A 24,832-nucleotide genomic window follows, 5' to 3' on the forward strand; every position below is an offset into this window, starting at 1 on the left:
CCATGGCCTATCACCCACCATGGTCCTCTGTCCAGGGAACTTCCCGGGCAACAATACTGGAGTAGGTTGCATATCCTTCTGGGTATCTTCCTGACCCAGGGATTGAACTCTTGTCTCCTGCATCGGCAGGCAGATTCTTTACCACCTGAGCCACCAGGGAAGCCCATATAATAAGACAATCAGTAGAACTGCTGAAAAAGATGTTATGTCAATATTGTTTTAAAGCAGGACGAGGCCTATTTGTTCGACCCCAAAGCCAAGACAGAGCAATGCCTGGTGCAGTTTGTTCGATGAAAGAATGCACTGTCTGTGTTTGGTTCCTGCTCCTGCCCATTAGCAGGGATCAGCCTTGACACTGGAAATGCAATAACAGCCCAGGCAGGGAGTTGAGCCTGGATGTTCTTGCCTCCCGTTAAACCACTCAACAGACACACTTTTGGTCAAAACTAGTAAACTTTATTTAAAGTTCAAAAAATAAAATAACAGACAAAAGGCAGCTTTCGCTTTGTTCTTCCCGAGGATCAGATGTGACGATCCAGAGCTGGACCTACCCCTAAGAAGTGAAAATACCCTTTATCCCCATTCAAGCCACAGCGAGAAGGATGTCTGATTTGGGGACAGGCCTGGGGTAGTGGGGCAGGAAGGAGACCACCACAGAGGGTGAGTGGGTTCTGAGATAGCGCAAGTAGAGAACAAAACAAAATCCCCAGCAGAAATGGGTCTGGAACCTCAACAGGGGACGGTCACAAGGAGCTATGTACAAGGGAGCCAGACTGGGGCTGTACCCCACAGGGGAGCGGAGCGGCAGGGTACCTCAGGGCCGCCCTCCACCTCGCCAGGTGCCGCTGCGCACAGCTCACCCTCAGTTCTCGTCATCACTGTCATCCGGGCTGATGGCTGGACTGGTGAGGCTATAGGTGGGGCTGGTGGGCGAGTAGCCGGGGGAGGTGGGCGAGTAAGTAGAGCCTTTGGGGGACGTGGGGGAGTAGGTGGGGCTGGTGGGTGAGTACTTGGGGGAGGTGGGGGAGTAGGTGGGGCTAGTGGGTGAATACTTGGGGGAGGTTGGGGTGTAGACAGGAGAGGTTGGTGAGTAAGTAGGCGATGTGGGTGAGTATTTTGGGGTGGTGGGGGAGTAGGTAGGGCTGGTAGGTGAGTACTTGGGGGAGGTGGGGGAATATTTGGGGCTGGTAGGTGAGTACTTGGGGGAGGTGGGGGTGTACTCTGGTGAGCTGGGGCTATAGGAAGGACTGGTTGGGGTGTACTTTGGTGAAGTCGGGCTGTAGCTGGGCGAGCTGGGGCTGTAGCTGGGCGAGCTGGGGGTGTAGGTGGGAGACTGTGGTGTGTATCGTGGGCTTGAAGGAGAGTAGCTTGGCGAGGTTGGGGAGTAGCTGGGTGAAGTCGGAGAGTAGCTTGGAGATGTTGGGCTGTAGTTGGGGCTTGTTGGTGTGTAGTTGGGACTAGTAGGTGAGTAGCTCGGTGACGTTGGGCTATAGCTGGGTGATGTTGGGGTGTAATTGGGACTGGTTGGAGAATAGTTAGGACTGGTGGGTGAGTAACTTGGAGAAGTTGGAGAGTAGCTTGGTGATGTCGGTGAATAGCTTGGAGATGTCGGTGAGTAGCTGGGCGAAGTGGGCGAGTAGCTGGGCGAGGTGGGCGAGTAGCTGGGCGAGGTGGGCGAGTAGCTGGGCGAGGTGGGCGAGTAGCTGGGTGAGGTGGGCGAGTAGCTGGGTGATGTGGGTGAGTAGCTAGGTGATGTGGGAGAGTAGCTTGGGGAAGTGGGAGAGTAGCTGGGAGACGTGGGTGAATAGCTGGGAGAAGTGGGTGAGTAGCTGGGAGAGGTCGGGGAGTAGCTGGGTGACGTGGGGCTGTAGTTGGGGCTGGTTGGAGAGTAGGACGGAGAAGTAGGGGAGTAGGAGGGGGAAGTGGGGGAGTAAGAGGGACTCTGGGGTGTGTAGCCTCCAGGGGAGCGGGGCTCATAGGCAGGCGATGTGGGGGAGTAGCTGGGAGACATGGCACCCCCTGTGGATGAGAAGCAGAGAGGTGTTAAGTTTTGAGAGATTCATCCAGAAAGCAAGACCAAGGAAAAAATGAACTTGGCCTTGACAGACAAGGACCACTCACCTGGTGAGGGGATATATGGGCTTGAGGGGCCTGGGGAGCCCGGGGAGCCTGGTGTGGGAGACCAGGCCGGGGAGTAGCCAGGGCTGAACCCGCTGGCATCTGAGGCAGCACTGGGAGAGAAGCCTGCTGCTCCCGGGGTCATCCCGCTCCCTGCAAAGAGACAGACGTTTGCTAAAACCAGAGCTGGAGCCCCACACCTTCCCAGGGCTCCAGGGCCCCCAGCACCCTGACATGGGAACCCCTCACGAGCCAGGCCACCCACCCTCAGAACCACCCAGAGGGCTGTCTTCCCAGGCAGCCACTCACCAACACTGGGGGACCAGGCGCCGTAGGCTGGGGTTGCACCCTGGTTCCAGGGTGTCATGGCTGGAGAAATTCCGCCCATGGGACTGGGGGCCGAGCCGAAGAACATGCCGGTGGCTGCAGAGAGGCACATGGTGACTCGTGAAGAAGAACATCCGGGGCCTGGCTGCCCTCCCACCCAAGGCCTCCCTGCTCCCACCTCCACCTCGCAGACCCTCATACTCACGTCCGGCAGCCCCCAGGCCGGGGATATTGGTGGGGATCTCCATGCCATACTTGCACTTCTCTGCATCAAGCAGGAGGTCAAAACAGCCGGTGCCAGCCGGAGCCAGCTGGCCCAGCATGATGTTCTCAGATACCCCCTTCATGGGGTCACTCTCTCCGTGCGCAGCTGCTTCCATGAGCACGTCCACCTAAACCTCGGAAGAGGAGGAACGCTGTCACACCCCACCCCCGAAGTCCCACCCAACAGAGGAGGAACTGCACCAAGGCCCATCACTCAGCTGAGGAGGCCCTCCTCCCACAGCCAGCCCTCCTCCCCACCTACTCAGAACGTCTCTCATACCGTTTCCTCAAAGGAGCACTTCATGAGAGGTCCAGTGTCCTGGCGGTTGACTCCGTGTCGAGTGATGGCCATCAAGTGGCCACGACAGGTCATGGTGTCACATAGGAGAGCCAAGTGCCGGTAATTGACGTAGGAGCCATCGAAGGAGATGACGTGGTACAGCTCCCGCTCCAGGGCCTTCCGTACGGCCTCAATGCCCAGCACCTGGCGTGCAGATGCAGGGGAAGGCTCAAGACCCATTAACTCTGCTCTCCTCCCACTGCTACCAGCACCCAGATCCACAGTCAGGAATCCATGAAGCCCAAATACAACAGTGGATTCAGGCATGAAACAACCAGATCAGAGAAATGCCCTGAAGGGAGAGCATGGACCACAACCACTGCCCGAGACCCAGGGGGTCCAGAAGACTGCAGGGTACCGGCTCGCAGGGGCTCACCGTGAAGATCTCCACGATGTCGTTGGATGTGGTGCGCACAGGGTCCACATCCTTCTCACTCAGCACGCGCATCAGGCTCACGCCGTCCGTCTCTAGGATCCACTCCTGCAGGGCCTTGAACTCTCCGTCCTCTGTGATGATGATCTTCTTCTTGTTGTCAGTCTGCGGCAAGTGCATGTACACCTGGCAAGGGGCAGAGCAAGCTCAGGCTGGGCGGGTGGTGGGGGGAGGAGGGTGCAGGGCTGGACGCGCAGTGGGCATGGCCGGCTGACCTTGCTGATCTGCTCTATGCCCTGCAGGGTCATGTCCGTCAGCATGTTGGACTCGATGCAGCGAAGGAAGACATCGTCATCCATCTTGTCCACCACCTCTTCCTCCTGCAGCAGAATCAAGTCAGACCTCTGAGAATCCTCCAGCCCCCCCGGCCTCACCCCAGACCACAGCCTGAGCTACAGAGCCGGGCCTGGCCCAGACCTACCTTCTTCCTTCCAATAAAGTTACTTTCTAACGTGTTTTTACCATGGTATTTAAAGAAACCTCAGAAAAGACAGCCACACCCCACTAGCCTGACACCATTCCCACCCTCTGGGCACTCCCAGGGCTGGAACCAAGCACATGGTGCCTCCACTCTCGTCCTGGTCCTTGTCGCACACCCACCACCCACCCACCAATGCCTTGACGTGTCACCCTATGGAACAGAGGTGTATTGTCCTCGCTCAAGACGCATCCACATGTTACTACTCTCCACTAGTTCATACGAAGCTCTGAGCTTTTATTATTAAAAGCACCAGGCATCCACATCTGCCGAACAATCTTTTAGGAGCCATGCCCAGGAATGAAGTCACTGGTCAAGCATTTTCCTGGGTCTCGTTATAGGACTGTAACCCCACCTTCCCAAGGATGTAGCCGTTCCTACTGTCTGCCCTGCCCTCGGGGAGGAGAGAACCAGGTGACCGGGCCACGGGGACACCCCCACATCAACACCAGCTGTTTATCCATGTGGCACTAGTTCACATTTGATAGATTTTTTGCTGCTAGAACTTTTGAAAATCATTGTTAGCCACCCTCCATCTCCGCTTCAGATGGTGTGACTGGCACTCAATGCTGCCTTCATTTTAATTTCCATGGTCAGGAACCAGATTTAATGGTTTCCTGTGTCTGACACACAATTTCTGCCTGGGTCCCCTTTACCTCTTGCATCTTATTTTCATCACTGTTCATGATGCGGATCCGGAGCACCAGCTTCTCTGCGTTATCATCGTTAAAGATGCAATTCAAGTCATCACCGAAACCTGAGGAGAATGAGTGAGGAAGACGGCAGCTGCAACGCTACGTCCATTCGCGGTGCCGCTGTTCTCCCCAGGGGGCTCTCCTTTGGCTTCTGCCTCCTCATAGAACCCTTCTAGAAAGAGGGTGGGGAGAGAATGAGAAGAACCTGCAGCGCAGAAGGGACCTGGAAAAGAGGTGCCCTGGGGAAGTAGAACCAGTGCCTGGAAGTTGGTGGGTTTAGGCAGCATGTCTGGGATGAGCGTGCAGGGACAGGATGGGGAGCGAGGGGAGCCCAGGCAGAATTCCTGGCCTCACCAGCATTGATCTTTTCGGCAATCTGCTCCATGGTCAGCTTCCGGTCAGTCATGTGCTTCCGGTCCAGCTCCACCCGCAAAAGCCAGGGGGAGATTCGGGCCACATCAAAGTCAGGCATCTCATAATAGACATTCACCCACTCCTGATCCTCGGCCACCACGGTGCTCTGGGGGTTGGGGTCATAGTAGATGGCCGTGTTGGCGGTCACCTTCCTCAGTGTTGTGTGTTCCAAGCGGCACAGAATATCCTGGAGAAAAGAGGGATTCTTGACATTCAGGTGGCTCTGAAGGCCTCTTCAAACCCCTTTGGAGAGGGAATTCCAAACCCTCATTGAAAGGAAGGGGTCCCCTCCTCCTCCCACCCAGAAACCCATTACCCAAGTCCCACCTTGGCTCTCTCCGCATCTCGAGCAGACTGGCCCAGTAGGAAGACAGTAAGTGAAGGGGTCTTTGGCTTCTTGGAAATGTTGATGAGCTCCTTAAGTCGGGGCACACCCAGAGTCACATTCTTGGCGGACACACCAGCATAGTGAAAGGTGTTCAAGGTCATCTGGGTGGCAGGTTCTCCGAGGGACTGTGCAGCCAGAGCTCCCACCATTTCCCCTGGATGGGCCTGGGGATGATAGGGAGAAAAAAGAGCTGCTCTCACAAGAGAAAATCTGCCTGCTTACCCCCACCCCACCACCCCCAGTGAACAAGAGTGAGGTGCTGTCAGGGCTGGACAGAAGCATTTGCAACTGGGAGAGACTTAAACATCAGAGTCTCTTTGATCATCCCATTCCTCAGACAGCATTTCAATTTACACACGCCATTCAGTGCCTGATGGGCTGCACACCCAGGAAAAGGGACTATGCCATCTAAAACCTTCATTTCGAGAAGCACTGCATGCTAATTGTGAGGTAAATATTCACTTGATAACAGTCTTTTAATCACATACCATAAATGATAATCTTTTAATTGAAATCATACAGTATGTAGCCTTTTCAAACAGGCTTTTTTGCTTAGTAATACTATCATTTAAGGTTGATCACAGACTTTTTACGGCTTGACAGCTCATTACTTTATCACAAAATAATATGCTCTTGTCTTGTTTATCCTCCATCAATGGATGCACATTTAGGTTGTTTCCATTGCTTGGCTGTTATGAATAAACTGCTGTGAACACCTGCAGCAGGTTTTTGTGGACACATGCTTCTTGGGTTTGTCCCTAGGAATGAAATTGCTGGGTCAGATGGTAACTCTATGTTTAAACTCGAGAGAAACTGCCAGACTGTTTTCCAAAGCAGTTGCAACACCCCCTCCAGCAGTGTACGAGAGCTCCAATTTCTCCACCACCCTCACCAACACTTATTTACTTTTTCTTTTAGTCATCCTGCAGACATGAAGTGGAATCTCACTGTGGTTCTGAGTTGCATTTCCCTGATGACTGATCATGTTGAGCATCTTTTATGCATTTACCACTTCAAGACTCAGCAGCTATCTCTGCAACATGCAACTAACACTAACAACCCCTCCTCTATGAGGGTCATCTTAAGACTCCTGAGGAATACAGGAATAAAGCCCCCAACACAGGACCTGGTTCACAACAGTGTCTCAATGAAGGAGAACTCTATCAGGCAGCTGTGGGCAGAGCTGGGAGGTTCTCAGAGCCCAGAGAAGTCAACAGGTCAAAAGAAAGAATCGAGGCTGGGGTGAGGAGTACAGGACTCACAATGGCTTGGTTGAACTTGGACTCGATCTCTCCAAGAAGCCAGTCGAAAGCCTCTCCACTGAGCCGGAATTCCTCGGCCATGCGGCGGGAACACAGCGTGGACCGCAGGTGGATGTTAAAGAGCAAGGTGGCATTCTCCTGGGCCTGCCGGCTCAGGGGGTCGTCCCCATTCACAATCACCAGCTTCTTGCTCAACTCCTTGACTCCTGGGGGCCAAGCAACAGATAAAGAGCTTGTAGACCGGGACTTGCCAGCAGAGCCTGGCCTCATGGCTCCGCGGCAGCTACTCACCCTCTACCACCTTGATGGGGTGCAGGTCAGAGGGAAGGCGAGGGTTGATGTGGAAGATCTTCTGAGCGTTCCAGATCATGCGCAGCAGGTTGCAGGGGAGGACAACCTAGGGCAGGAACGCAGGGAGGCAGGACCCCAAGTCAGGGCCAGCTGTGCAGGGCCAGCCCCTCTCCAGCCCAGCCCTTCGTGCCCACACGCACCTTGCTGTCGCCAGTTGGGAAGATGACTCTGAGCACCTCCCGGTCCTCACGCATCCGCTCAAATTCTCGTTCTAGCTCATTCTGAATGTGTGCGTTGCTCAGCACATCCTTCACCAGGTCTTCCTGCAGGGTGCGCCGCAGGGCCCTCTCATTGGTGTAATCAAAGCGGAACCTGCAGGTGGCAGGGGTAGAGTCAAGGTGCAGATCCCAGCCAGAAGAGGGTGTGGCTCCTTCTACGCGTCGGGCTGTGAAGATCTTGGGAGGGAAACAAGATCCAGAGCCAAGGCTGTCTAGCAGCCCTGAGCTTTTGCCTGCCCTCTGGGCTTGCTCTGCACCAACGCCAGGCCCCAAAGTCTCAGCTCTCTGCCCACCTTCTTCCATCATGTGGCTGCTGCCACAGAGGTGGGGAAGGAGCATGATAAGGTTAAGGTTCACTGCAAGATATGGTCAATGTGATTTCACCTTGGGGGGGGGTGGGTGGGGCAACAGGGACTCCTACAACCCTGGCCCGAGCCCCAGGGGCAAGAACCACCCGCCAGCCTCCTCACTTCTTCTCGAAAGCCTTGTTGGAAGGCTTGAGGGTGGCCAGATTCTGGAACTCGACACTCTCGCCTGCCAGGCCATCCTCGCCATAGCGCAGCTGCACCACCTGATTGATGGAGTTGCGCACGGTGGCGTCGTACTTCACCATCACCGACTCCATGGACTTTATCAGCCGCCGCTGGATGTATCCTGGGAGCAGAGAATCAACTGAGGGGCCCAGAGCAAGAACAGGAGCCACTCTACCTTAGGAAGAGTGCTGCTGGCCACTCTGGTCCTCAGGGGAGCCAGCTGGTGGCCCCTCAGCCCCAAGGCCTCCCAGGGAAAGCCATGCCCACCACCAGATGCAACCAGGGCCCAGTAGAAACTCCGAGGAACCATCCCCACGTGACTTGTCAGGAGCAGAGAGCCTCAGGCTCCATCCCCATGACATGGCATGCCACAGCGCAGCCAGGTCTGCCTAACTCGACCTTTAGTCTCTGCTATTTCCAGAGAGGCCAAAATTACTTCCCTGGAAACTGAAGACTTCAGCCTGAGAACTTTACTCAAACCCCCAAGGCTTCTCTGCCTGGGCTCCTCCCTGGGACTGGCTGGTGGCTGGGGCCTCACCAGTTTCAGCAGTCTTGACAGCTGTGTCGATCAGCCCCTCACGGCCCCCCATGGCATGGAAGAAGAACTCAGTGGGCGTGAGGCCGGCCAGGTAGGAGTTCTCCACAAAGCCTCGGCTCTCAGGCCCATAGTCATCTTTGATGAAGTGAGGCAGGGTCCGGTGCTTGAATCCAAATGGGATCCGCTTGCCCTCCACATTCTGCTGCCCGACGACAGCAATGACCTGGGGAACAGAAAAGCTGGGCTGCATCCCCTCCCTCGGTTTTCTCGGTGCATCCCCCAGCAGCACACCCCTCCATTTCTCCTCCCACATCCAAGGGACCCTCTGCTGGTAAAAAAAAAAAAAAGGCTCCCCACCTGGGAGATGTTGATCTTGGAACCTTTGGCCCCAGACACGACCATAGACTTAAAGTTGTTGTATTCAGACAGTGATTTCTGGGCGGAGGAGCCGGTCTTGTCTCGGGCATCGTTGAGAATGCGGTTCACCTGGTTCTCAAACGTCTGCCGCAGGGTGTTCCCTGGCGTGGGCTCCAGCTCGTTGTTATGTGCCTTCTCAATGACCTGGTGCAAAGAAGGAGGTGCAACTCTCAGGGGGACATTGACCTCTACTGGTCCATGTCCCTCCCAGCCCCATGTCCCCTTCACTCCTCCTCAGTTCAAAGCTACTAGGAGCCCCTGGTTCAGTGTCTGCCCAGCCTCCGCTCTCACCTCTATTACATCCTGCTTGGCCTTCTTAATCGTGTTCTGAATGTCTTGGTAAGTCTTAGAATCAGCGATGGAGTCCCCAATGCCAATGGTATGACCTGGAAATGAGAAGGAGCATCAGCAACACCTTCTTTGGGCTCCCAAGAAACATGAGACGGATTCACAGCCAAGAGCATATAGATGGAGGGAACCAAACCCAAGAAGGAAAGAGAAGGGGAGGGGAGAAGAGCAGTCAGCAGTGAGAGGGACAGGATTTGTAGACAGAACTTGGTGGAGCCCTAGACTTACCCTCAATGAGGAGCCAGTTGTTGATGACAGTCTGAATGTTGGAGTAGAAGAGGCGAGTGATGTCGTGACCCATCTCAAGGTAAGAGATGTGGACCAGGGAGCCGGCTGACGTGCCCAAAGACTTCTTACACAGGATGCCCATGATCAGCTCACCATTCTCCACCACCACCTACAGAGAGCGCACCGTTCACGGCCCCTGCTGGTGCTCCCGGGTCTGAAGCCCTGCCCCTTCAGACCCTTACTTCAGGAAGTCAGGCCCCACCTTAGTGTCCCCAGGGGAGATGTGCTTGTAAGGGCCGCTGTCCTCATCATCGGGGTGGGTGCTATGGGTGCGGATACAGTTGATGTGGCCGGGTATGATGAGGGAGAAGATCTGCTTCCCCGTCCACAGGGGCCGGGGCTTCAGGATGGCTGGCTGTGGGACCTTCCCGTCCCACGTGGACAGGAACATCAGGAGGTTCATCACTTCCCCCTGGGAGGAAGAGAATGAGAGAGACAGGAAGTCAAAACTGCAGGCATCCACGCTTGTGAATGTCAAGGGAGGCCTCCCTGCCCAAGGGGGAAAGCCAGATTTTGGAGGCAAAAAAATGGCAAAGGAAGTCTCTGCCAAACTTTCACTGAAAAAATTTACTATGATAGTTTAAAATTTCGGAGTCATTTTTTCTTTAAACAGCAACTACAAACTACTTTTAATAATTAGAAAATAAAGACAAAGGAAAAACAAATTGAATTTCAACAAAGTCTTATTTCTCTCTTTGCCTTTACTTTCCAGAGGATATCTGAAATTACATGACATTTTAAGGAATTTAACATGGAGCTAAGGCCATGCACTGTTTTTGGCCTTGATCTTTGCTAAGCCCGTTCCCTTCCATTGTCTCACAAACAGGTCTGCTGCTGCTGCTGCTAAGTCGCTTCAGTCTTGTCCAACTGTGCGACCCCATAGACGGCAGCCCACCAGGCTCCCCCGTCCCTGGGATTCTCCAGGCAAGAACACTGGAGTGGGGTGCCATTTCCTTCTCCAATGCATGAAAGTGAAAAGTGAAAGTGCAGTCGCTCAGTTGTGTCCGACTCTTAGTGACCCCATGGACTGCAGCCTACCAAGCTCCTCCATCCATGGGATTTTCCAGGCAAGAGTACTGGAGAGGGGTGCCACTGCCTTCTCCACACATACAGGACAATGTAAAGAGAATCAGCAGGTCACTGCCCTTCCCCCGTCATTGCTGTGCTGGGCCCTGCCCACCCAGGTCAGGTTCTCCCCACCTCCACCTGTCCCAGAGCACACACCCGCTCCAGGAAGACATCCCTCTTGGTGAATTTGCGCACTGCAGTCAATGTGTCCTGCACAATGCCCATGACTGGACGATTGCTCTGGGGGGTGACAATCATGCGTGGCACCATGGCCAGCTCCTGGATCTCAGCCCGTGTCTCCAGGGACTGTGGCAGGTGCAAGTTCATCTCATCCCCGTCGAAGTCAGCATTGTATGGAGTTGTCACGCTACAGTGAAAGAGGAGGGTGAGTCGGGGAGATGCTCCAGTGAAACCCAGGGAGCAGCCCAGACCCACCACCTCACTCAGCAGGCGGACGGACCTAAGATTCAAGCGAAAAGTGGACCAGGGCAGGATGCGAACCCGATGACCCATCATGGACATTTTGTGCAAAGTTGGCTGCCGGTTGAAGATAACAATGTCCCCATCACACATGTGCCGTTCCACCTGGGGAGGTGAGAGGCGGGAGAAACCTCAGTCAAGGAGGGGTGCTAAGAGTGAAGTCATAGTGGACCTGAGGTTCTGGAGACAGGCGATGCTGTGATGTCATTTCATTTAAAATGCTTATTAACCGCCTGCTTCGGGCCAGGTCCTAGGCTAGATTCCAGGTTATCAGAGAAAACGAAGACATGATACCCAAACCTCAGGGAAGTCCGCTGGGGGAGAAAACCTCAAGGTACTCTGACAATGAAACCTTCTGCTCCAGGCACCCCCCACCCCGGCTAATCTCCCTTTCCTGCCATGTGTCCCTCATGCTACCCGTGGGTTTTTGTGACCCCCCACCCTCACTGCCAATGTCAGCAGCTGGCAGCTACAAGCTTGCCTAGGACAGCAGGTGTCTTTTAAAAAGACACAGATTCTAATAACAGGATAGCCTCAGCTGGCCCATTCCAGCCGGACCCCCAGCCTGTTACATGCCTTGTAGCCAGTCTGCAAGTGAAGGTCACTGGGCTTGGGGTGGAAACGCAGGTCAATCCGATCACCGTTGTCCCGGATGATGTACTTGGCTCCCGGGTACTGGCTGTTCCCCCTGCGCACTAGTTCCTGAAGTCTAGAGAGAGGTGGAATGAATAATCACTCTCCAAAAAGCCCTGTCGTCACTCCTCCCCCAAGGCCACAAGTGGCACTTGAATGTCTCAACTTCAAAGCTCTCTAGAAGCTGGGAGAGCACCGCTGTCTTCCTGGCACCTCCAGGCAGGGCTTCTGAACTGAGCACACCTGTCAATGTTGAAGGGGGTGACGATCTCCGCAAAGGTCATGTTGGCGGCAATAGAGCGTGGCACGCCGACCTGGTCAATGGAGAGGTTGGGGTCGGGGGTGATGACAGTGCGGGCTGAGAAGTCCACCCGCTTGCCCATCAGGTTCCCACGCACACGGCCTTCCTTCCCCTTCAATCGCTGCTTCAGGGACTTGAGGGGACGCCCAGACTTCTGCATGGCCTGTGAGGAGACAAAGGGCAGGGGGCACCCCAGCAGTCAGCACTGGCCCCCATCCTGGCCCCCTCCCCTTTCTCCCAGGCTCCAGGTGCGGGGACCCTGCTGACTCACACGAGGCAAGCCAGGCAGCTCATTGTCCACCATGGTGGCCACGTGGAACTGGAGGAGCTTCACGTCCTCAGCAATGACATGGGCAGCTGCACCGTTCTGCTCATTGCGCCGAAGCTGATTGTTGATCTTGACAATGTCGGCCAGTTTGTGGGTCAGGTCGTCCTAAGGCAGAAGTCAGCACTGTCACTGTCTAGCCACCCTGCACGTGCCAGCATACAGCGTCTCTCACCCCTGCCCCCTACCACCACCCTGGGTGGCAGCTCTGGGCTCACAGATCCAGAAGCACCTTGATGGGCTTTAACCTCCTTAAGGGCCTCACTAAAGGTCATACGGCCAGCAAATAGCAGGTTTCTTCAGGCTAGGACGATCTGTCTGGCACCCCGCACACCTTCCCCACCCCACCCCCAACACACACCTTTGCCCAGATACCCAGCCTAGCTATGAAGTGGGGTCCCACAGCTGCCGACCTGGTTGCGGGCAGAGCCCTGCATCACAACGGCAGGCCGCACGGAGAGCGGGGGCACAGGTAGCACAGTGACGATCATCCACTCAGGCCGGGCGTAGCGCGGCTCCATGCCCAGGACAAAGCACTCCTCGTCGGAGATGCGCTTGAAGATCTCATGCACCCGCTCGGGGCTCAACAGGATCTTCTTCTCTTGAGAGTCCTCATTGACATGCTTCCATTCGGCGTATAGCTCCAGGCCAGAGCGCCGGATCCGGGGCTGGTACCGTCCGCAGCCACCGTGGCCCTACCAACGGGACAGAGAGGCCATCAGAGCCCAGAGGGTAGGTTGGCCAGCCCCTCACTCTTCTGTGACCTTCAGGTCCTGCCGCTTCTGCTGCCTTCTTCCCTTTTTCCCAAGACTACCCTGCCCCTCACCTGCTCCCAACAGTCTGGGCAGCCCCAGCTACCTTTTCTTTGGTCAAATCTTCATCGCCCTCAGGCTGCTCCACACCAAACTTGTTGTCCATCTCCTCCCCGCCCTCGCAGATGTTTTTGCCCTTGCAGAGGTCATAGACGTGTGTGAGCCGCTTCTTGGGCTGCCCCTTGGACTTAGCCAAAATATCCTTGATCTTCGGGTTGTTCTGGGAACAGAGCAGACCGAGTGGGGTCAGTTGGGGATGCTCCCCTGCCTTCCCACCACCCCGCAGCAACCCCTCCCCCAGGCCAGAGCCTGTCTCCCACTCACAGAGTCCACAAGCAACTTGGAGCAGAAGAAGCAGACACAGCGTAAAACTTTCATGGTCTTGACCAGGAAACCAACGTGGAACACAGGCTTGGCCAGCTCAATGTGGCCAAAGTGGCCGGGACACTCTGTCATGTTTCCTGTGGGAAAACACACGCGACATGTTCCTTCCAGCACTCACCTCAGAGAACAGATCTCTGTGCTTCCACCCTCAACCCCAGTTCTCTATGAGGTCAAGCCTCTCCCTCCCTCCAGGGTCCATGCCAGCCCCCCTCCGCTCACCCGCACAGGTTTGGCAGCGGCCCGTCCTCTCAATCACCCCCTGCCTCGGATCCATCAGCCCCCCAAGCTTGGGGCGGCCTCCCTCGGTCGTCTCTGGGTATTTGATGCCGCCTTCTGTCACAGACATTCGCTTCTGTGGAAAAGAAAGGCCAATACTGAACTGAATCCCTCAGACTTCATGGCTGGGGAGCTCTATACTGAGGTCTCAAAGGACCCCAAACTACTTACAAAAGAACTAAGCAGGTTTAGCTTGGAGTGAGAGGAGTGGGAGGTCAGTGTGTGTGATATTTGATTCTGAAAATGCCAAAGTCAAATACCACAAGTCAGAAGCTCATTCCAATCACCTTCTGAGTGAGACAGGGCATGCAGACCAGTGTGTGGGCAGCTCTGGGCTCCACACACACTATTCATTCCTCTGGGTTGAATTCTAGGCCACTGTCATCCATAGAATTTAACCACAAAAGAAATAAAGCTGTTTCAAGGAGGGGGGAAGAAAAGGGAAAAAATCAATGTCTTGTTTGTTTCCCAAAGCTGAAACCAAGGCCAGAATTGGGGTCCCTGGGCAGGAACTTCCCCGTATGGCCACCACACCTTGACAGCCCAGGTGTGCTGCCCCAAGACATGCCTTGTCAACTCTAACCTCACCTTCTAAAGTTAGGCACTCTTTGCCTATATCCTTGTCACCTCCTCTTTCTCAAGGGCTTGGGCCAGCCTGAATCCCTTCTACGTTCAGACATTTTAGGATAAGACAGAAGAAGGCGGCGCTAGAGCAAAGGGTTGGTGAAAATTGTCTGGAGCACAGAAAATGTTCAGGATGAACCCTGGAGCCTCAGGAGATGGCTTGAGGGTTTTGGCCCTTGGTGAGAATCCTGGGGAAGGTACAGCCAGGACTCAATGGGACCAATTCAGTGGAGGAAAGGGAGAGAAGGCAGAGCTCAGAAATAGATACAACTTGAGAAGAGACTTCTGCTCTGAGCTGTTCAAGGAAACCCATGGCAACTTTTCACACACTGAAAACCAGAAACTTTAAAATTAGTTAAGCTTTGGTCCACTAAACTTCCAGAGAAGAACTCAAAAGAATTTAATAAAAGCTTCTAGTTTGAGTGTCAACTTCATGCCAGGCACTAAACACACCTAATATACCTTGTTTGTCTAACCCTAACCACTAACCTGCTGTAAGTAAATTCCCATCTCTTTGACATGAGAAACCTGAGGCTATATAAAGTGACTGCCCAAGGCCTCAATCTCAAGGAGCCAGCAGAAGTCAAATCCAGCTCTCTCTGATTCCAAACATATGCTCATCATCCTACGGTACTGCAGCGGAAACAATTAAACTCAAGGTCACCCAGAGCACGATTCACCACAGCCAAGACAACCTAAATGCTCATCAACAGATGAATGACTAAAGATGATGTGATACATATATATAATGGAATATTACTAAGTTATGAAAAATGAAATAATGCCATTTACAGTAACCTGAATGGACCCAAAGATAATCATATCAAGTGAAGTCAAACACAGAAAGACAAATACCATATGATATCACGTATATGTGGAATCTAAAATATGATACAGGGACTTCCCTGGTAGTCCAGTGGTTAAGAATTCACCTTCCAGTGCAGGGATCACGGGTTCGATCCCTGGTTGGGAAACTAAGATCCCACATCCTGCCGGGCAACTAAGCCCGTGCACGCCAACAAAGACCAAAAAGTAATAATTAAAAAAATAAAAGACTCAGCTCAGGCACTACTTCTTCCAGAAAGCCTTTACACAGTCTCCCCAGGCAGACTGGTGCCCCTCCCATGCTTCCACACCCTTCCATCACTGCACATCTCATAACACAATGAAGTTTATCTACTGGGGTTTGTCTTCCTCATAGATTCTAAGCATCTCTCGGGCAGGTAGCATTCCTCTATTATCCTGGATCATGTGAAACTGATCTAAACTGCTTAGGACCCTCCACTGCAGGGAAGTGCCCTCAAAGAACTTGAAAAGAGAAAGGTTGTTCCCTTATATTCAAACCAATGTTCCTCTCATAATGAAATCTGATTAGCCACTGCTGGGTAGTGCTCTACAGATATAGGGCTAAGAGGTTCTGAACATCCACAATGTTCATCCAGATGACCTGATGAAATCTCAAGGAGACAGGTCCTGTGCTGACTAAATTCACGAAGCCAGACCCCATCAGCTGCATCGTGTCCGGTGAGAAACACAACAGAAGTGTTTGCTTGCCTTGAATCAAACACAACGAAGCAGGAGCAGGCCTAAATCTGGCTTCCCAGAGGTCACTAGAGACAAGCCCAAAGGAAATCACACTCAAGGCTTTTCACGTCCCCCTGCTCCAAGTCCATGCTCACCAAGCCAGCTACCTTCTAAAGACTCCCTCTGCCTCCAGGCATTGAGAGTGGGCCAGGGGCTGTCCTGGAATGTTCTGGACTAACCCCTCTACCTAAGTTATACTTTGGATTACACACAAAATACTTCAGCCCCCAATCCTTCATCTATCGGTTCGCACTGCCCATATGGTAAAGGTTTGACTTCTAAGGGCTCAACACTTCTGCTCCAACTACAATAGAGTTCTCAAAATTCCTTTTCTTCACATGCTCTCCTTTCCAGCAAACTTATGCTCAAGGCCCAGTTCAAATGTCACCTCTTTAGAGAGCATTCTCAACTCTTCCTAGCCTTATCTACACCCCAGCAAAGTTCTCAGCCCAACGTTAATTACTTGTTTACACATCTGTCTCTCCCACTGGACTGTAATCCTTGAGGGCAAGGATCACGTTTCATTTGTTTGGTAAAGTAACCAGCACAGGGTAGGGGCTCAGTGAACACCTGCTGCATGTATAGGAAACCCCTCACTGAGTTATAAATAATCTGAGGACCAGGATAACCTTCTGATTCACCCTTTGTAGCCCACACTCCACCTAAAAGAGTCTATTACTGTTTTAAATTCTTCCTGGAATAAGTTGGAGTATCAACAAATTGACTTATGCTTTCCACGGTGGACAACTGCTTTTAATGAATGGGGGCAACGCCTTCAAATGTAATCAGGAGCCCACTTCCCTGGACTCTGTACAAGCTTTGCATAAAGCCTCAGCAGCAACCCTCCTTGCTTCCTTCCCCTCACTTGGCAACAGCCAAAACCTTCCTCAAACAGCAAAGACTGCTGTGTCTTACAGTCAACCTAAGAGCCCTGTCTATTTCAACACATACACTACTGTCAAGACGTCTGGAAAATATTTACCTTTAATACTATCTGTGCCCCAAGAGGCTTCTCCAGGCCTAGGTGGAACTTTGTTATTCCCTCTAAGACGAAGTATGATATAAATGGTAAGCCAGTAAGCCTTGCAGACCAAAATCAGTCTCGGTAAAGCCTACACACCAGAGATGATGCCTCCTGTGAAATTTTGTGAACAGCCTTCCATGCTTTTCAAAAAATACAAATATATTCCCATTCTTCCATAAACGGAGCCTCATTCTGCATACTGTTGAGGAACCTTTTCCTTTTTCCAGATTCCTAAACTTTAGCGGTTCACAATGCCCTTACTGCCTCACTACCTCTCACAGCCAAGAGAGATCCACTTGTTAAATACCCGGATCCAAACAACCTAGTAACGATTTACATGAGAGCAACTTAACAGCCCTTTGAAAAAACAATACACAAAAACTGAGACAAATTCTAATGTATTAAAATAAAAATAACATTTTTACTTATAAAATAACATTTTTCCTTATCCAGAATAACCACAATTACTTATGACACCTGTTGCGCACCATGCTTCTCAAATCTTAGAATCAGACACCACTCTTATCTCTGGTTCCACACTGATTCTTGCCCAGTATTTAGCAACAGCTAAAACCCCAGCTTCACAAAGATATGACGTCATCGAAAGGGATCTGGCGCCATCTAATGCTGAAAAGAAAGCTGCCCAATCCAGTGGTTCCCAAGGCATCAGGCAGATGAGCTCTGCTTCTCCTAAAATTTAAAAATCTCTCACTGGATCCCTGTGGGTGCTGCGGTTCCTCAGGAGTTTTCGAATAGGGAGTTAGGGGACTTAACCTATTAAGAAAGTCTTATTCTAATAAAGCCTGTATTATTAAATAGAATTCCTTTTAGTAAACACGTGACTTATAATTTCAAACAGTATCATTTAGAAATAATGTTGCAGTAAAAATCCTTCTATGTGTATTTTTATGTACATGTCCAACTATTCGTGCACCCATTTATTCGAGTAACTTTTACTACATGCCTATTATGTGCCAGGCACTATTTGAGAGGCTGGAGGAAGAGAGGTGAATAACAAAGTCGTACATGAAATTTACATTCTATTCAGGAAGTAAGAAACAAAAAAACTAATCCTTTCAAGTACTGAGCAGCTATGAAGTAGAATAAAGTCAAGACGGGGTTAGAGAATGCAAAAAGATGCTACTTAAATAGGGTGGTTGGGGATCAGCGGCTAAGGATACGACATCTGAGTAGAACACATACTGACATAAAGGAACAGACCTGCTGAGGTCTGAGCAATGTTCTTCTAAGCAGCAGGAACAGTGAATAATAAAATCCCTGAGGCAGGAATGAGCTCCTAGTTCTGGATCAACCAGCAGGTCAGGGAAGTTAAAGAGCAAAAAGGAGATTGGGAATGTGATGGAGAGGTCAGCAGGGGTCAGAAAGCACAGGACCTCACAGAACAGAGTAAGGAGTCTGGATCCTTTGAAGAGAATTCCATGCAGGGGAGAGATACGATTAAAAGATGTCTCTAGCTGCTCTGCAAACTCTAACACAAACAACTAGGGTCGGGGACTACCGTGGCACCCCGTGGGAAAGACGATGGTGGGGTGCACCATGGTGGCTGAGCCAGTCATGAATGACTGGATTCCACCACATTTGGAAAGGCAGAACCAACAGACTGGCGGGCAGACTGAGCAGAGGCTGGGAGAAAGGGAAGAGTCAAAAAGATGGCTTTTGGGTTTAGGACGGGAGCCACTGGAGGCACTGTGGAGCCCTCCCTGCTTGCTGAACCAGGCAAGACTGGGGCAGGGGCATACCTGAGGAGAGACATTAATAGTCTTTTATTTAAGGATAAATGTTTAGAAGTGCAGCCCTGGGCCAAATAATATGCATATTAAACAATCCATACTGTCAAGACTGTCCTCCAAGAAGGTTATACACCCATCTGTCCCTACCAAAAATTGTGTAAGCATGCCTACTTCCCAGTGCTTTTGTCAACAGGGAAAAATCAGGTAAGAAAAAAAAAGTTTGTGTTTAATTTGCATATTTCTATTAGTAAGTTGAATATTTCTATTGGCCATTTGTAGTACTTCTACGCACTGCCTATTCCTATCTTTGACCCTCTTATCTAGATTTGTGCCTTCCTGAGTTCTAAGTGTTCCTTATACATTAAGGAACCTAACCTTGTCCCTCACGTTGCAAATACGGTTTCCCAATCTGTTTTTCAGCTGTTCATGGTGTCGCTGACAAACAGAAGTGGCTCTTATTTTTAAGTTTGCCTTGCTCTTCTTTGTAGATAAAATGCTTAGCTGGGTGCCTATCACATAACAGGCACTCAATAAAATTTACCCATAATTCACTCATTCCTTCTAAGGATTTTCCCCTGGTATCATCCTCCAAAAGCTGTCTATACTTTTTGAGTGCTTTATAGTTTTGCTTTTTAGACGTCAACCTCACTCCATCTGGAATTTATTCTGTGTGGTATGAGTTCAGGACATTTTAATTCCTGGCACAACTTTCGTATAGCCCCTGCCTCTAGCAAAATTGTCTCCATCACAGAGCTATTCAATTCCTTTCTTTCCAGCTCGCTGGCTTCCTCCAGTTCATTCCACAAAGGAGTCTGATTCGCCCATAGCCCTCCCTCCTCCCTGGTCCCTCCTGCTTCCACTCTTAGTCCTCCCCAGTCAGTTCTTCATAGAACAATCAAACAAGTCATTGTTTTTTAAATGTAAATTTGATATCCCTCTCCTGCTTCTCCAATAGCTTCCCATTGAAAACAAAATGAAATCCGGATTCCTTACCATGATTTACAATATCCCACCTGGCCTGCCCCACCTCATGCGTCTCCAGTAATGGTTTAAAAATACTCTCCTCACCATTAAACCCCAGCCACCCTGGTCACTCTTCAGCTTCCAGGGCACACCCTCCCTCAGGCCCTTTGCACTTACTCTTTCTTCTGCCTGAAAAGCTCTTGTCCGGGGACCTATGGCCTAGGAGACTGGCTGCTTCTCCATATTCGGGTAATGTCATCTCAGGCCTTTCCAGACCCTGACACCACCCCATCTAAAGAAGCCTCACCTCATTCACTATCCATCGCATAACACCGTTTCACTTTATTCAAGGCACTTGCCCTTAACAGAATTATCCTGTTCGTTTATTCGTGTTTATTGTCTGTCTTCCCTGCCCCTTCTCAAAGAAAGTGCTCTAGATTCTAGAAGATAGGGTCCTCGTCTTTCTCAGTTCTATATCCCCAGTGTCTGTTCTGCCTATTGCGTAGCAGGTACTCAGTTAATATTTGTAGCAGGGGGAGGGAAAAAAATTGGGGGCTCGACTTCTCATCCAAACTTGTAAAGACCTCTTAGCATTCGTGTCATCTCATTTAACGTTGGTGACTGCGGTGTGGAGCCAATCACTCCCCTTCTCTCCCTCCTGCTCACCCTCCAGCCCCTCCTGTTGCCAGGCCCCCAGCTCGGACACAGCACTAAACTTGCTGACCCCCTAGGAAAATTTAACTCTGGCTAGCCGAGGCTGGACCCAGCACTGCCTTGGCGCCACTAACCCATCCGGTCCCCTTGGAAAGAAGTGCCAAGTTTCCACGGCTATCGTCAAGCCCCGCCCGCGACGCGGGAGGGAGGAGCAGTGGGAGGGCAGAGCCGCTTACCAGTTCATCCGGACTGAGGACTCCGAACTGCACTCTCTTGATGGTGCGCAGCGGGCATGCGCTGTCCCCGGAGGGGGGGCCACCCCCGTGCATCGCGGAGGCAGGCGCGCTGCGCAGGCGCAAACCTCAGTACAAAAAGCCTGCGCCGCCTCCACCTAGGCGCTCAGACCCCGTCCGGGCGGCCGCCGGGAAGGACCTCCCCGAGTTGGGAGGAAAAAGCCGGAGGAGGGAAAGGTGGGGGAGGGAAGGAGGCGGGGAAACGAAAAGGGGTGAAAGGAGCTCTCCTCCGCCTTTCCGGAGATTTTTTCCGTCTCCCAAAAAGAAAAAAAAGAGGAAGGGAAAGGAAAAGGTTTCAGGGGAAGAAGAAGAAAAAGGGAAACGAATAAATAAGTAACCGGGCTCCTGAACGGCAGAGGTTACGGCAGTTTGTCTCTCCCCCTTCCGGGAGCCGCCTTCTTCTCCAACCGTCCCGGCCGCGCTCTCGGCGCTTCTGAGGAGAGAACTGGCCGAATGACGCCTTTTATAGATTCGCCCCAGCTTCCCCCGCCCCTTCCTTTCCCGCCCTCCTTTGCGCTACGGGGCCGCCTGCGCCGGCGTGCACGGGGCGCGAGCTCGAGTCGTTTTCGTCGCTTCTCAGCTCCCTGGCTGGGTTACCTTTTGAAATGACGATGGGGAAGGGAACTTTTTTACCCCACCGCCTCCCTTCGTTACTCCCTCCAGCACCGAGGTTTAAGGTTTACAGATTCGCGGATAAATATAGGCCAGTTTTATTCTAGTTTGGCTTGTGGTTTCATCTTTAGCTAAAGTTTCTTATTAATATAACCCCCCACGCTGGAAAATGGTCTGTTCTGAGAATCGGTAATGAAGGAGGCGGGGCCCGTCGGATCCTCCCAAGTGGCTTCCCGGAGTAGGGGAGTGCGGGGGCCATTCTTGGTCATGAATATGCAGTAATCGCTCTGAATATGCAAGAACAGATCAAGATGGCGTGGCCGATTGCTGGTCCGGAAGTAGCCGATAGCTGTCGAGCGGCCTCCTGGGACGGGTGGGCATCTCCTGGCCTCTAGTGGGGCGCTGTATGGAGTTCTGGATCCCCTACCTGAGCCGCTCAGAGGCCTCAGCTCAGGGGCTTGCTCCGGAAGGACGTTGGCCACCGCCGTCCGGGAGAGATCACGGGATCGCGACAATCCAAGAAAAGCAGATTAACCATTGGGCGGGACACAGAAGTCCTGAGGGACTAGGGGTCAAGGCATCTGAACATTAGGAAATCCTCCCCCTTCTAGAATATTTCAAAAATAAGATGGGGCGGAGGGTGCGGGGATCCCAGGGGATTCTCCAAGCCGGGGAAAAGGGGGGACTTCCACTGTCCTTCCAAAGCAGAGATGACACCAACTGCACAGCCACATTCAGAGTGATCCTTGTTTGATGTCAGTATCACGTCACCACCCCAAGGTGGGGAGGCATAACCACGAGGAAGGGAAACCATCGCCCAGGGAAAGAAAAGCACAGTCCCTTCCCCCAGCGCAGCTGCTTGATCCGTTTGCCTGAAAGCCCCAAGCACTCCAGCCCCAAAGCTCTTCTCTCTGCTGCCCAGGGAAAAATCCTCTCCGTGGTTCATGGCCTGCCTGCCTCAGCCCCTTCCTTGGACCTGCTCCTCAGACCTCCCTTCAAGCCCCAGCCTAGACTACAAATATGTTGGTCTGCAGGCTTATTCCAAGACATCTCAGCAGTCCCTCTCCACCAAGTCCCCAAGTCATCCTTGACTCGAAGGGGTATCCCTCTCCCACACCAGTTCTTTCCTAGTCACTTTTTCTCCCATGTTTGTATTCCAGTTTTTCCTTCTATTTACCCAGCCCCCCCCCACCCCCAGGCTCTCAAGTTGGATCTCACTCCTCCACCTGCCCTTCCCTCTCACAGCTGAGGTTCTGGGCAGTGATAATGGCAATGCTGCCCAGAACGACCCCTGCCCCCATGATGTCAGAAGGTGCCACGGTCTCATAGAGCACATAGTACTGCAGCATCAAGGCCACCACCACCTCAGAGTGCAGGACGGCACACACCAGGGCGGGGTGGGCCTTAGTGACCGCATAACTCACACACACAAAGGAGACGAGGGCAAGGATCCCCACTGCCCCCACACAGCTCCAACTCAGAGGATCCTTGGGCAGCACGGGGGTCTGCAGCATAAAGAGGCCTGGCACAGAGCCCACCAGCCCCACCAAACCAAACAGGAAGGCCACTGTGGGTAGGCAGGAGGGAAAGTCCAGGGAGCGATATACCAGGAGCCCCAGTGACAGTGCCAGGCCACCTAGGAAAGCAAGCACATAGCCTAGGGCAGTGTAGAGGCCTGTGGTCCCCTCCTGCAGGGTCCCTAGTCCAGGTCCCACAATGATGATGAGTCCCAGAGTGCTGCCCAACAAGCCACACCAGTCATAGCCGCTGAGACGCTGGCTCTCGAGGCAGAGGGCGAGGAGAGCAGAGCAGACAGTGGAAGAACCTTTGCGGACAGTGGCAGCGTTGCCGGCAGGCACCACCTGAACTGCACTGTAGGCACATCCGATGCTGAGGACGTTGAGCAGGGCGTGAAGGCAGGCCCGGCCCCGGACATCGGGAGGTCCTAAGAGGGGGTCACCACGAAGTTTAAGTAGCAGGGCAATGGGGAGGTGGAAGAGGCATCGACAGATGAGCAGCTCCAGCGAGGGAAAGTGGGAAGCCTGGTAAGCCATACGGGAGAAGGGGCCCACGAAGCCAGCAGGTAGGCCCCCACCCAGCAGGGCCACGAGCAGGCCCTTGGTGGCATCGGAGGGCCAGCAGCGCTGGTGCGATGAGAGACTGGGCGGAGTGGAGGGCGGTGATGGCTGCGTGAAGTCAGGCAGGTTGAAGTAGGGGTGACTGCCAGCCTGTTAGGGAGAAAGGAGCTCGGGCATTAGGGCAGCCATAGCCCAGGGGACATGGGGCAGGGCACATGCCAGGCTGAGCTCTGGGACCCTGTGGGACAGTAGAGGGGTAGGCTGTCTTGCTGAGGAACTCTTGGGAACTAGTCAGGGCCTAAAAGATAGATGAGGTGGTACAGTGTGGGCCTTGAGTCGCTAAAGCAGGAAGCAGGGAGTGAGCAGTCCTGGAGCATCGTGTTTCTCGGGGTAAGTTGTTCCTGGTTGGAGAAAAAGAGGACCCAGGGATGCTCTGTCGGTTTGAGGAAGGGGAGGCAGCCTCAGGTGCTGTTTGTCTGTGTGATGTCACGGGTTCCAGGGACATCTAGGAACACCGTGATGTATTTCACTTGAGGGCGTCTAGGAAAGCTGGGCAGTCTCAGGGAAAGAGGGGAAAGGAAGCAGCCAGGAGCTACAGGGAAGGGGGGCTCTGTTCCCCTGCCCCCCAACACTCACCATCTTTCCTTGGACTTCCTCCTCTCCTCCTGACTCAGAGACCCTGGGCCCTTCAGAGCTCCAGCCATTGTGACCTGGTTGGAGGGGTTCTTCCCTGGAACCTTCCTGAGGTGGGGGTGGAGGTTCTTCCCTAGAACCTCCCTCAGGTGGGAGTGGGCCAATTTTTTTGTTTCCAATTCTGCTTTATTTCTCTGTGACTCTAAAGTCTATCTGGTTCCTTTTTTCCTCTTTTCAACCATGTCTGTGATGAGACGTCTTTGGTTTTTAGTTAATTTGTCTTGCCCTGTTTCAGAAAGCTTTTATGGACAGCACCTCTGAGGGCCAGCTCCTGTCTCCTGAGTTTGGAATTTTTGAACAGCAGGGAGGAGTCTTCGGGACTGTCCCTCTGGAGTTTCAGGAATGTGTTTCTTCTCTGTGTGCTTCCACCTGGGGTTGTTGGTGCTGTCCCCAGAAGGTCCACACCAAGGCCCCTGCATTTACACAGAGTACATGGATGTGGTGTTTCAGTCTCTGGGAACAAAATAGCAAGCGGGTGTGTTTGTCTGCACTGGTAGTCATTTAGGTGTACCTGTTCTGTAGGTCTGGCGGGGGTCCCTGTGCATTTCTGGAGAGGGAGTGGGTGTGGGTGTTTTTCCAGGGCTGCCCCTGTGAGTATGTTGAGCTGGGTCTGCGGGTCCCACTGGGCCTGATTGTGAGCCTGCCACGTTGTGTGCCTGCGGAGAGGGTGTGCATGTTCTAGGCTGTGTGCACCACTGAGTGAAGCGCTGCAGGGGGGCGGGAGGGGAGGGTAAGCCCCTTCCCACAGTATAATCAGGCCCGCAGCCCGGTTTGGTGCCCACTAGTCCGGCGGCCTTGCGTGGCCCCGGTCCCTTCCCAGGATCGGACCGGGCGCAGGCCGTCGGGCGTGCTGGCGCCCCAAGCC

The 24,832-nt window shown here is 52.8% G+C and overlaps 2 protein-coding genes across 2 annotated transcripts; both read right to left on the bottom strand.

Moving 5' to 3' along the window:
* Positions 1-434: 434 nt before the first annotated feature.
* On the bottom strand, positions 435-21,004 carry POLR2A (RNA polymerase II subunit A). The gene is made up of 30 exons (XM_025280674.3): positions 20,528-21,004; positions 13,635-13,767; positions 13,356-13,492; positions 13,078-13,251; positions 12,633-12,914; positions 12,166-12,327; positions 11,837-12,057; positions 11,537-11,669; positions 10,941-11,065; positions 10,637-10,847; positions 9,615-9,824; positions 9,353-9,521; positions 9,068-9,162; positions 8,717-8,920; positions 8,360-8,582; positions 7,759-7,942; positions 7,211-7,382; positions 7,011-7,116; positions 6,720-6,925; positions 5,397-5,621; positions 5,010-5,256; positions 4,617-4,717; positions 3,698-3,802; positions 3,426-3,608; positions 2,990-3,193; positions 2,651-2,837; positions 2,428-2,541; positions 2,122-2,271; positions 861-2,019; positions 435-553 (listed from the first exon to the last, which is right to left on the bottom strand). Exons 1-29 carry the CDS (start codon positions 20,618-20,620, stop codon positions 863-865), a joined length of 5,913 nt encoding a protein of 1,970 aa, XP_025136459.1. The 5' UTR covers positions 20,621-21,004; the 3' UTR covers positions 435-553; positions 861-862.
* Positions 20,710-24,050, bottom strand: SLC35G6 (solute carrier family 35 member G6). The gene is made up of 2 exons (XM_025280676.3): positions 23,911-24,050; positions 20,710-23,424 (listed from the first exon to the last, which is right to left on the bottom strand). The coding sequence occupies exons 1-2, from the start codon at positions 23,911-23,913 to the stop codon at positions 22,411-22,413; spliced, it is 1,017 nt and encodes a 338-aa protein (XP_025136461.1). The 5' UTR covers positions 23,914-24,050; the 3' UTR covers positions 20,710-22,410.
* Positions 24,051-24,832: the final 782 nt, after the last annotated feature.

Source organism: Bubalus bubalis, chromosome 3, assembly GCF_019923935.1.
Source record: "Bubalus bubalis isolate 160015118507 breed Murrah chromosome 3, NDDB_SH_1, whole genome shotgun sequence".
NCBI lineage: Eukaryota > Metazoa > Chordata > Mammalia > Artiodactyla > Bovidae > Bubalus > Bubalus bubalis.